The sequence below is a fragment of the Pipistrellus hanaki genome, assembly GCF_964339955.1.
Source record: "Pipistrellus hanaki genome assembly, chromosome: 15".
Taxonomy (NCBI): Eukaryota; Metazoa; Chordata; class Mammalia; order Chiroptera; family Vespertilionidae; genus Pipistrellus; species Pipistrellus hanaki.
The window spans coordinates 47,921,609-47,934,830 of NC_140517.1; the positions used below are offsets into that span (position 1 = coordinate 47,921,609).

Consider the following 13,222-nt stretch of genomic DNA (forward strand, 5'->3'; position numbering starts at 1 on the left):
TTTGTGGAATAAAGAAGGCTTTTCCCTAAGGCTTCTTTAATCGTGGGTGTTCTATTTGCTGTGTGGGTTAGCCTATGAGGAGAACTTTGTAGTTTAAGCATGGTGAACAACGCTTATGGGGCCTCAAACCTGTGCCTTGAGGGAAAGGTATGGTGCAGAAATTAGCACAGCATTGTTTGCCAAATATACATTGCTGCCCATATTTTCCTCGGAAATACTGTGGACTCTAGTCCTCATGTGAAGGTGCATGCTTGGAGACACAGATCACTTCAAAGAGGGGGTAGCTGTCACAACCAAAAGTATGTGTTGGAGCCTCATGAATTTTTTCTTTTTTTTAAACATAGTTTATTGATTTTTTTTTTTTTTTTTTTTACAGAGAGGAAGGGAAAGGGATAGAGAGCTAGAAACATCTATGAGAGAGAAACATCAATCAACTAATCCCTTTGCACCCCCTACTGGAGATTTTCCGCAACCAAGGTACATGCCCTTGATTGGAATCAAACCTGGGACCTTTCAGTCCCCAAGCCTAAGCTCTATCTACTGAGCCAAATTAGTCAGGGCCCTGTTAAATTTTTTACCAAAGTTCATACTGATTTCCATAAGGGCTGTAGCAGTTTTCCTTCCCAGCAGTAGAGTACAGGGGTTCCCTTTTTGCCACATCCACCCAGCACTTGTCCTTTGTTGATTTGCTGATGGCAGTCATTCTGACAGTGGTGGGGTGATACCTAATTGTTGCTTTAACTTACATGTCTCTGATGATCAGTCACTTTTAGCATTTTTTCACATGTCTCTTGATCATCTTCTCCACACTGCAGCCCAGTCAGGGCTGACACTTTGGATGGAATCAGTAGCAGAGTGTTAAGTATAAGTGTCTGTTCGGTGACATTAACTTTGTACAGTGGATTCAGTGGATGCAGTCTAGATAAGTTTAAACAGGAGTTAGACAATTGAGCGATCTCTGTAAGCTACATTTGGCCTGAAGGAAACACCTGCCAAAGGTCCTATATGAAGAAAACAATGCCTTCCATTCAGGAAGAGCAGGTCTTAAAGAAAGATATGCAAATCCCACAGCTAAAGGAAGCCATCAGGTGCAGGAGAAACAAACTTGCCCCAGACATCACCTCCCCTGAAGGCTCTAGAGCAGTGTTTTTCAACCTTTTTTGGGCAAAGGCACACTTGTTTCATGAAAAAAATCACGAGGCACACCACCATTAGAAAATGTTAAAAAATTTAACTCTGTGCCTATATTGACTATATATAAAGTAATTCTCTTGAATAGGAATTAAATAAACACAAAGAAAGTATTTTATAATTACTTTATTATGAAATATTAAGTAAACAAAATAGTGAAAAATTATAAAATTCTTGTCTTGTCTGCACCTACGGCACACCAGGCAACATGTGCCGCAGAACAGCGGTTGAAAAACGCTGCTCTAGAGCACATGTGTCAAACACAAGGCCCGTGGGCTAAATCCAGCCCGCCAGGCCTTGCAATGTGGCCCGCACCGCGCTGTCATCACTGCACTCCGCTATCAGTTTATGACATTGTCAGTTTATGACTGTTCAGTAAACCATTTGGCCCGCGATTTAGGCTGGATTTTAGATTTTGGCCCCTTCTCTGATTGAGTTCGACACTCCTACTCTAGAGGACACTTCCTTTACTTGGTGTGTTCGTGGGCTTTCTGCACCTTAAGCCACCCTCATAATGGAATCTTGGCTTTGTAGCTTAGGAACTACGTTACCCAGAAGGCTACGCATGGAATGACAGCAGGGTCAGCCAATGGGAGCTCCGAGAAGGCATTTCTCTTTGTCCGCTTACGTAGGGCGGGACCGGTAGTCTCAAGGAAAGATTCCGTTCTCAGCTTTTTGTCTGAGGCGGCCTGGTTTCCCCTGTCATAGCGTCCCGTGGAGAAGGTGGAGAGTGGTGTTCCCCGCTGCACAGCCTGTGATCGGAGCCTCCCGTGGTGCTCACCGCTCACACGTGGGGTTGGAGCTCGGAGTCACCGCCCGGACCCCCGCCAGGGTCGGGACAGGCCCCGCCTTTCCTGCCGCGGCTTCCGCTCCCGCCCTGTGCAGCCCACAGAGCGCGATGGCGGCGCCCGCGGTGAGGGGCTTCGCTGAGGTGAGTTCCTGTCCCCCAGGCCCTCCGCCTCCTCACCCCGCACCCCACAGCCCGGTGCGGGCCTGTCCCTCCTGCAGCTCCGTCCGCCGGGAGGACCGTGAGAAGGCGGAGCGGAGGGAGGAGCGCGGTGGCTTTGGGGACACAGACAGTGCGGGGCAGAGTGTCTGACAGAAAACTGGAAAGAACCAAGGAACGCTGAGGGAAGATGGAGTTACTTTTATTATTATTACGCGTGGGCCCCAAGGAAAATGCATCTCAAATTCTGGACCCCAAGATGGAGGAACTTTCCCAATTTATATATTTTTACTTCATTTATATATTTATTTATTTATCTTAATATATTTCATTGATTTTTTTCGGAGAGGAAGGGTGAGGGATAGAGAGCTAGAAATATCCATGAGAGAGAAACATCGACCAGCCGCCTTCTGCACACCCCCATTGAGGATGTGCCAGCCACCAATTTACATGCCCTTGACCGGAATCGAACTTGGGACCCTTCAGTCTGCAGACCGACCCTCTATCTACTGAGCTAAACCGGTTCCGGCTTTACTTTATTTTTAAAAAATATTTTTAAAAATATATTTTATTGATTTTTTTTTTACAGAGAGGAAAGGAGAGGGATAAAGAGAATCATTGATCAGCTGCCACCTGCACACTCCCCATTGGGGGCGTTCCTGCAACCAGAATCAAACCTGGGACCTTTCAATCCGCTGGCTCTATCCACTGAGCCAAACTGGTTACGGCTGCTTTTACCTTCTTTATCACCCAAATATGGGGTGTAGCTGGCCCCCTTTGCAAGTTCTTAAAGAGCCCCTGTGTGCTGGGCACTTAAGTCCTCAACCAAAGACCTGGCCTGGTGCTAGCACTGATAACTTTGTCCAGGAAAGGTTTAATGGCCTCTTGGAAGTGGGAGTAGTCTTATTTTCCTTATTATTTAAGCAAGCATTTCCAGAAGCCAAATAGCATGGTTGAAATTTGAAACAGCAGTTTTTATATAAGATCGATGCTTCAAGTGGTCAGGGGTGACTTGCAACTGAGGTTCCCCTAAGCATGTGGGCTGTGAGGATTGACTGAAAGATGAGAGGCTGCAGGGAGGACAAAGCAGACTCATTCGGGGCTTTCCCGGCTGTGGTTTCCATCAGTGGCCAGGGGTGGTCCTGGGTCTGCCTGGAAGACAAGCTCTCTGTATACCATATGCCAGTTTCATGGGGGAGTTCCATGAGATCCAGTGGCTTGGAGTAGGAAGGGGGCAGAGCTGAGGGAGTGAATCTGGGTTCTGAAGATGGGAAGAGGATCAACATTACACAGTTCTGTGCACACCTGGACGAAAGGTGAGCTTATGGTTCCCGGATCCTGGCGTTGTGACTAAATGACGAAGCATAAACCTACGCTTGGCGTTTTCTTGGAGACTGGATCTAGGACAGTGGTCAGAAATCTCATCAGTCAACAGAGCCAAATATCAACAGTCCAACGATTTAAATTTCTTGTGAGTCAAATTTTTTAAACTTAAACTATATAGGAAGGTACATTGTTATTAACTTAATTTGGGTATTCCTAAGCTGGCCTTTGCTAAAAACTCAAGGGGCCAAAGAGCCGCATGTGGCTCTCAAGCCACACTTTGCTGACCACTGATCTGTGAGACTGCAATGGGATTGCTTGGCAGGAAGGCTGGGGTGCTGCAGGCATCACCCAGACCTTAAATGGCATTGCTCCCTCCCCTCCCCTGCTCAATTATTTCCACCCAGTCCAGCTGCTCTGCTGAGTGCAATCCCAATGAGTAATGGGACTGTGATGAGAGAGCTGCCTGCACTGGCATTATGGCCTGGTGTCCACATTAAACTGGAAGCCCTAGAGGAGATTACGGAGGGGAGGTTGTGTAAGGAGTAGGAGTGGGTGTTCTCAGAGAGACAGCTCTGGTGTCAATTGTCTTAATTCTGACAGGTTGGCATGACCTTTGAGGACATTGCCCTGTACTTCTCCAGGGAGGAATGGAGCCTCCTTGATGAGGGTCAGAGACAGCTGTACCTGAATGTGATGCTGGAGAACTTTGAACTTGTATCATCGCTGGGTAAGACCCTCACTCTCACCAGTGACCTGGACTTGGCTTTGGGATTTCCCAGGCCCCATCTCCCAGGGTGTGCTGTGTCCTCCCATATAGACTGTGGTTCTGCTTGATTGTTCCAGATTTCTGAGTGGTTGGTGTCCTGGGGAGGATTGGTCTGTTTCCAATGCTCCCTTGTATTCCTGCATTCCCACTTCTCCCTGCTGGACTAAATTCACAGGGAAGGACTTGCGGTTGGTAGTGTTGCAGGCAGCCTGAGGGATTCCACCTTGATCAGTGGGGACAGCATTTTCTATATTTCTGTTGGTCATTTGTACTTATTTTTTGAATAATTGTCTCTAAATCCTTGTTCTGGTTAGTAAGTATTTTTTGGTTAAAGATTCTTTTGACTAGTACCTTGTATATTCTATATATTAATTGTTATGACATACAGGAACATATATTGTTGCATGTGCTTAATTGTTCTTTGCAGATATTTTCCCCAGCACCTGCTTTTCTACAAAGTCTATGGTTTTGGCAACCCTGCGTTCAGCAGGTCTAGTGCCACCATGTTTCTAAGAAATTCAAATGGTTGTTACTAGTGCTTTGCAATAAAGTGGTTTTTTTTTTGTGTTTGTTTTTTAAAAAAAATATATTTTATTGATTTTTCTACAGAGAGGAAGGGAAAGAGATAGAGAGTTAGAAACATCAATGAGAGAGAATCATCGATCAGCTGCCTCTTGCACACCCCCTATTGGGGATATAACCACAACCAAGGTACATGCCCCTGACCGGAATCGAACCTGGGGCCCTTCAGTCCCCAAGCCGACCCTCTATCCATTGAACCAAACCGGTCCGTGCCAATAAAGTGTTTTTAATGAAATTCTATGGAGTTTGCTTTTCAGACAGACATTGCATTGTTGATTGCAGTTGTGCTGGGAAGGTGTTTTTCTTTATTTGTTGCACTTTGGACTCTTTGTTTTGTCTGTTTTGTTTGGTGTTGGGTGTTTGGTGTCACATTCAGAAAATCCTAACTGAGCCCTAACCGGTTTTGCTCAGTTGATAGAGTCTCAGCCTGTAAACTCAAGGTTCCCAGGTTCGATTCGGGTCAAGGGCATGTACCTTGGTTGCAGGCACATCCCCAGTAGGGGGTGTACAGGAGGCAGCTGATTGATGTTTCCTACTCTATATTTCTCCCTTCCTCTCTGTAAACAATCAATAAAATATATATTTTTTTAAATTGGGTGGGGCCTGAGCTGGTTTGGCTCAATGGATAGAGTGTCAGCCTCTGGATTTAAGGGTCCCAGGTTCCATTCCAGCTAAGGGAAGAGAGACGGAGGGAGTGAGAGGGGGAAAAAAATCAGTGTGAGGGAGAAACATTTATAGGCTGCTTTCTGCACACAAGTTGACTAGAAATGGAACCCACATATAGATATGTGCCTTGACTGAGAATTGAATGCTTGACCCTTTGGTACACAGGACAATGTTCCAACCAACTGTGCCATACTATAAAAGCCATTCTGTGGTCTTTAAACACAGAAATTTCCAATGTTTTTTTAAGAAAAGGCCATTAGGGTCAATAATAGCAGAAGCACAGGGACTACTGGAGGTAACTCTGACCCTTGGTTTTAACACTATATATTTTCAAATATGTTTATTCGCCCAGTCTTTTCCAGTTATCCTTTCTGTAGAGTTCTCCTTTATTTGTGTTCTGGAATAATGTTTGTCTTCAAGGTAGTCTTATTCACATTTTTTCGGGTTTTTGTTCGTGGCTAGCTATCTACTTACAGTAAGGTGGGGAAAGATGCTCATATGTCTGATTCTGCTATCTTGTTGGTGTCACACACATAGGTCTTTTATCTGTGATCTCATTTACACTTTGTTGTTCTACCACAGTGTTGAGCCTCCATCTTTTCTGTTTTTCTTTGAAGATTTGGATCATTTATCCCATGCAATGGCTCTAATGGAGTTTAAGTAGAAGAATCATTTGTGCATCACAGAAGAAACGTGACTTTATGAATGACACAGTGGACCCACATGGGGTCTTGCCTTGGTTAACGGTCATTAGGGATGAATTCTAGGCTGGTCTTTGTTACATTCATAGCTAGGAACCCAGTGTTTGGTTACAGTTGCCCATTCCTCACCCAGTTATGCTTGTTTGTGCTTATGTTGATGCTTTGCCTACTATTCAGTTCTAATAGTGATCATTTCTACTTGTTTTCCACCTCATATATAACCTTAACCTTTCTGGACTTTGCACCTCTGCCTCTTTCACAGGTCTCTCATTACTGCACTCCAATGTTGGTCTGAGCCTGCAGCACCTTGGAGTGCACATGTGTTATTATAATGACTTTGAACATTATGTGCTCTAATACAATCAATTTTTATGACTTTGAGCAGCTTTAAATTATTCTACACAGACTCATATGGCCTGCATGTATGGTAAATAGAGGAAGCCGTTTGTGTAAGAACAATGAGTAGGGCCTTTCTCTCTTATTTGTGTCCCATCTTGTGCTTCTTTTCTTTTCTTGGTGAACTTTTCATCTTCGACTAACTTTTGGGGCCACGTTATGTATTTCCTCAGAGTATACCTCATTTGTCTTGAAAATTGTTCTATGCAATCAGGCCTAATCATGGCACATAAACATTTGTGGTGAAGATATTCTGTTTTCACAAGATCAACATGTACCTTACCAGCATTTCCTTTTCTTCAGGTTGCTGCTGTGGAGCAGAGAATGTGGAGGCACCAACTGAAGAGAACAATTCTGTAAGAGTGTCACAGGCAAGGAATCCCAAGGTAGCCTTGTCTTCCCAGAAGAGCCACCCCTGTGAGGGTTGTGGGCTAGTCTTCAGAAACATTTTCCATTTGACTGAGCTGCAGGGAACGGAATACGGACAGATACTGTTGAGATGTGGGGCATGTACAAAACAGTTTTATTTCTGTGTGAAAGTTGACCAGCAGCATGTGAGAGAGAAGACTTTCATTAGCGGTTTAGACAGGATCTCACGTGCAAACAGCTACAATTTCAATGTGTCCCAGAATCATTTCAGATGTGGAAAGGTTGGGCACGGTGTCCTTACTGGGTCCGGACATCTCCACCTAAAGGCTACTATGTACAAGGACAGTCCAAGTGCTGTTTCTAAGTGTGAGATGATGTTTCAAAGGAGAAACAATTATTACACCAGAAAAGAATGTGAGGAAGGCATTAGTTGCAACCACAATTTTATTCTGGAAAAGGATGTCCTTGCAGGTAGTCAGTGTTTTGTGAGCTCTGAATGTGGAAAACATTTAACCGACTTTTCTAGCTTTCATGATCAACAGCAAGATCACACTGGAGAAAGCCCTTATCAATGGGTTGAATATGGGAGAGCTTTTAGCAGTAGCAGCAGCATAGGTGATCATGAAGCTTTGCACACTGGAGAACGGCCTTATGAGAGCAGTGAATGTGGAAAAACTTTTACCTGTAGCAGTGCCCTCCATTATGATCAAAGAGTTTACACAGTGGAAAGGCCTTATGAGTACAATGAATGTGGGAAATCTTTTGCAACTAACTCTTACCTACATAATCATCAGAGAATTCATACAGGAGAAAAGCATTATAAATGCAGTGACTATGGGAAATCTTTTACATTGGGGACTGCCCTTCGTTGTCATCAAAGAGTTCATACAGGAGAAAATCCATATAAATGCATTGAATGTGGAAAGTCTTTTACAAGTAGCAATGGTTTTAAATATCATCAGAGAGTTCACACAGGAGAAAAGCCTTATCAATGCAGTGAATGTGGGAAGTCTTTTATCAGTATCCCTCAACTTCGTAGACATGAGAGAGTTCATACAGGAGAAAAGCCTTTTAAATGCAGTGTCTGTGGGAAATCTTTTAGATGGAGGAGTCACCTTCATTGTCATCAAAGAGTTCATACTGGAGAAAGTCCATATAAATGCTTTGAATGTGGAAAGTCTTTTACAACTAGCAATGGTATTCAATTTCATCAAAGAATTCACACAGGAGAAAAGCCTTATCAATGCAGTGAATGTGGGAAAAGTTTTACCACTAACACCAACCTTCATATTCATCAGAGACTTCACACAGGAGAAAAACCTTATAAATGCACTGAGTGTGAGAAATCTTTTAAGCGTACTGCTCACCTTCATAGTCATCAGAGAGTTCATACAGGAGAAAAACCTTTTAAATGCAGTGAATGTGGGAAATCTTTTACATGGAGGAGTGGTCTCCAATATCATCTGAGAGTTCACACTGGAGAAAGCCATTCTGAGTGCAATTAATATGAGATATTTATCGGGCATATTTCTAAATTCGCTTTCGACATTGTCCAAATGTGAGATTTTTTAAATGTGTAGGAAATGAAGTTTCTTAGATAGGACTTCACAATAGTAAAAGATAATTTGTGATTCCTTATTTTTCTGAATTGTATCTCATACATATATTCACCTATATTATGTAAAGTTCCCAGAAATGTTTTTGCTGTTTTGTGTGTTTGCTTATGTTGAAACACTATGTAGTTATATTGCACTTTCTTTTTTTAAAATACATTTTATTGATTTTTTACAGAGAGAAAGAGAGAGAGAGAGCCAGAAACGTCAATGAGAGAGAAACATCGACCACCTGCCTCCTTGCACACCCCCCACTAGGGATGTGCCCACAACCAATGTATATGCCCTTGACCGGAATCAAACCCGGGACCCTTCAGTCCACAGATGGACACTCTACCACTGAGCCAAACCGGCTCCGGCTATATTGCACTTTCTAACATACAGAGATGTCCTGCCAGATCTATGTCACTGCATAATTCTGTTGCTGAAGGTATTTTACCTGAACCACCTATAAGGTCCCTACACATGACATCAATTACCATCCTCATGTGCCCAGCAAATTGTCTAATTTGTTGAAGAAAATTAGGAATATTTGAATCCTTAGTTCTTACTTGTTTCCCTGTCCTGAGTTGCACTAAGGACTGATTATGTTGGCCCCAGTAAACATAATGTGTGTGTGCCTAAGTCATCAACTGCCAGTCTCAGGTCTCTTTCTTTGCAAAATAATGAAGGCCTTTTCCTAACACTTGTTTAATTTTGGTGTTCTATTTGCTGAGTGTGTTAGTTTGTAAGGAGATCTGGGCTCTCCAAATTCAGGGATGTGGAAAACTTTTATGTGGTCTCCAACATTTTTGTCGTTGAGGGAAGCCTCTGGTGCCAAAATTAGCTCAGCACGTTTTGCCAAATTTACATTGTTTTCCATAATTTTCCTATTAAACACTGTGGGCTCTATTCCTCATGTGACGATGGATGCTTTGAGACCCAGGGATCATTTGAAAGGGGGGGTAACTGTGAAAACCTCACGTATGTCTGGGAACGGTGTGAATTTTTTTTCTTCTTTTCAGGGGATGCTAAGATATTTGAAGGGAATATACTGCCCAGTTCTTAAAGAGGGCCATTTGCCCTAATGCCTTCATTTCCATGGGTGATGGTCACTGGTTGGAGGACCATTGCAGTGAGGAGAAACCCTTTCACTGCAGAAACATGGACCTAATTGATGTTTGCCCAGACTGCAGCCTATTAGATGGAATTGTCATCATCTAAACCTGCACCCAGAAATTATTTTGAGGAAAACACTATAGGAGCGGTGAGTACACACAGATCTGAGGAATTCCTGCCATGTTTATATTCTGTGCAGCAGTTATTGTCATTGATTATAATCAAGTGGTTTTGTGGGTTCCTCTGGCTTCTCAGATGTTCCCATCAGAGCCATTGGTGCTCTGGCAGCAAAACTAAGAGGAAAAGAAAGGGTGTCTTTAGGCCGGTAATGTGGCCTTTGTGACCCAGTAAGCATTCCAGTGGGTTTGGGTGAAAGTTCTTCATTGTTTGTTACATTTTCTGTGGCTGAGATGAGACTTGGTCAGAGTATGTGAATTGAATATAAAGTTGCCAAACCTATTCCAAAATAGGTGAAAGTATATATCTTTTATCTTGAAACATTCTTTTAATAGCTGTAAATTGCATGTATAAGTGTAGTGTTTCATAAATCTTGACATATGCATGAAAATGAAACCATCATTATACTCAATACTGATCATATCTATTAATATGACTGTGTACTGCTTCATGACCTTGTTTCATATTTTTGGTGTCCTTAATAAAGAACTTGGCTGTTTCTAAGTATTTTTCAGCTTTAATTATTTTATAAATTGTTGGATATATTTAAGAGAAATATTTGTAACTCATCTTTTTTATTTTTTTTATATATTTTATTGATGTTTTACATAGAGAAAGAGAGAGAGATAGTTAGAAACATTGATGAGAGAGAATCATCGATCAGTTGCCTCTTGCACACCCCCTACTGGGGATATACCCGCAACCAACGTACATACCCTTGACCGGAATCGAACCCTGGACTCTTCAGTCCACAGGCTGACGTTCTATCCACTGAACGAAACCGGTTTTGGCCATCTTTTTGGTTTTTTTTTTATAAGTAGTGTGTTTTTTTTTAAATATTTTATTGATTTTTTACGGAGAGGAAGAGGAAGGGACAGAGAGCTAGAACATCAATGAGAGAGAGACATTGACCAGCTGCCTCCTGCACACCCCCCACTGGGGATGTGCCTGCAACCAATGTACATGCCCTTGACTGGAATTGAACCTGGGACTCTTCAGTCCCCAGACCGACGCTCTATCCACTGAGCCAAACTGTTTTTTTTTTGTTGTTTTTTTTTGTTTTGTTTTGTTTTTGTTTTTGTTTTTTTAATAGATATTCTTTTTGTTGTTGTTAATCGTCACTAGAGGATATTTTTATTTTGAATTTTTTGGAGAGTGGAAGAGAGAGGGAAAGACAGAGAGAAATATTGATGTGAAGGAAACACATCGATTGGTTGCTTCTTTCATCAGCTGTGACTGTGGCCTGAGCTAAGAAGGAATCTTCAACCAAGATACGTGCCTTTGACTTGAATTGATCCCAGGAGCCTTTTCTCTGCTAGCCTATGCTCTATCCAGAGCCAAACTAGCTAGGACTCTGGTGGATGTTCATATTTTTATCACCATCATGTCCATTTTATTTTTTTAATATATATTTTAAAATATATTTTATTGATTTTTTATAGAGAAGAAGGGAGAGGAATAGAGAATTAGAAACATCGGGGAGAGAATCCAAGATGGCTGCTCGGGTAGGAAACTAGCTGCAGCCGCACACAACAATTTCAATAAAATACAACTAAAATATAAAATGGACATTACCCAGAACTACAGGAAAGTCGACTGACTGGAAATCCTACAACAAGAAGCAAGGAGAAAACCAGAAGGAAGCACGGAGGAGCTGTAAAAGCCTAAGGTACGGAGACACACGGCGCGCGGAGAGGACGGAGCCGGAGAGGAGGGAGGCCGAGTGCCTGGCTGGCGTTCCTAAGCGGGAAGCAGAGAAAAGCTCCGATTGTGCTGGGCCCAGCTCCAACTGCTCTGAACCCCAATTCTAGCCCAGACCCTGGGGACCCAGGCTCACCCATAGGGAGCTGGGCTATAAGGCGGAACTCCAGGGAACGGCGAGAGGAGGTCCCGGAGACGCGCACAGTGCGCGCAGAGAAGGGCCGGCCGGCTGTGCCACGGGATTGCCCTGACGGGAAGGAGACAGGGGCTCCAGACTGCTCTGAACGCCACCTCCAACTCCACTTCCAACTGAACTGAACCCCAATACCGGGCTCATTGGGGGAGAGCATAGACAGTTTGGCAGCAGGCGAAAATCGAGGGCACCTTTCTCTCAGAGGCGCTTGCAACAAGTACTGAAGGACCCTGAGTGTCAGGAGTCGCATAGGGCGGGGCTGACGGAAGCCAAGGCTGTAGGCTCCACCCTGAAACCCCGCCCCATCAGGAAAGCGGCCTGCGAAAATGCCTAAACCAAATCGATCACAAATGAAAGAAATGGAGGACAAAAAGCAACTGGATGTAGAGTTCAAAACCACACTTATAAGATTTTTCAAGAGTCTCCTAGAAAAGGCTGATAAAATAAATGAGACCTATGAGGATATGAAAAGGGATCAACAAGAAATGATAAGGGATCAAGAAATAAAGAATACATTGTCTGAAATAAAAAATATTTTACAGAGTCCTAAAAACAGAATAGAAGGTCGGAAGAATCAAGTCAAAGATTTGGAACATAAAGAGCCAGAAGACACTCCTCTGCAGAAGCTAGAAGGCAAGAGAATCCAGAAAATTGAAGATAATGTAAGAAACCTCTGGGACAACTTCAAACGAGCCAACATCAGAATTCTGGGGGTCCCAGAAGATGAAAGAGAGCAAGATATCGAAAACATACTGAAAGAAATAGTGACAGAAAACTTCCCCCACCTGGTGAAAGAATTGGACTTACAAGTCCAGGAAGCACACAGAACTCCAAATAAAAGGAATCCAACGAGGACCACACCAAGACAAATCATAATTAAGATTCCAAGAGCAAAAGACAAAGAGAGAATATTAAAAGTAGCAAGAGCTAAGCAGGTAGTTACCTATAAAGGAACACCTATACGATTGTCAGCTGATTTCTCAACAGAAACCATGCAGGCCAGACGGGAATGGCAAGAAATATTCAAGGTGATGAATAGTAAGAACCTACAGCCAAAGATAATCTATCCAGCAAAGCTATCACTCAGATTCGAAGGTCAGATAAAGAGCTTCGCTAATAAAAAAAAGCTAAAGGAGTTCATCACCACCAAACCAGAATTATATGAATTGCTGAAGGGGGTTCTTTCAGAAGAAAAAGTAAATAAAGATAAAAATTATGAACAACAAATATGTAACTATCAACAAGTGAATCTAAAAACCAAGGAAACTAAAAAAAAAATCTGAGGAACAATATTAACTGTTGAATATAATAGAATCAGAGGTATGGAAGGGGAGTGAACTGATGATTCTTGGGGAAAAGGGGAGAGGGAGATGTGGGAAGAGACTGAACATAAATTGTGCACCTATGGATGAGGACAATGGGGGGTGTGGAAAGGACAGAGGCTGGTGTGAGAAGGGGGGGGAGGAAAGGAACATTTGTAATAATATGAACAATAAA

At 42.9% G+C, this 13,222-nt stretch overlaps 1 protein-coding gene across 3 annotated transcripts in view; it reads left to right on the forward strand.

The window, feature by feature from the left end:
* Nucleotides 1–1,763: 1,763 nt before the first annotated feature.
* LOC311633377 (zinc finger protein 547-like) overlaps nucleotides 1,764–13,222 on the forward strand; it is a gene marked incomplete at its 5' end in the record, with an annotated part of 33,102 nt that continues 21,643 nt past the window's right edge. For 2 of the 3 annotated variants that reach the window (XR_014796969.1, XR_014796970.1), the window contains 4 exons: nucleotides 1,764–2,122; nucleotides 4,064–4,190; nucleotides 6,878–6,960; nucleotides 9,561–9,802. Coding sequence is in view for 1 of the 3 variants with exons in the window: in XM_084905996.1 (XP_084762122.1) it covers nucleotides 2,090–2,122; nucleotides 4,064–4,190; nucleotides 6,878–6,960; nucleotides 9,561–9,623 (306 nt within the window). Of the gene's footprint in view, nucleotides 2,123–4,063; nucleotides 4,191–6,877; nucleotides 6,961–9,560; nucleotides 9,948–13,222 lie in introns of those variants that run through there. The other variant, XM_084905996.1, reaches the window with a different exon arrangement.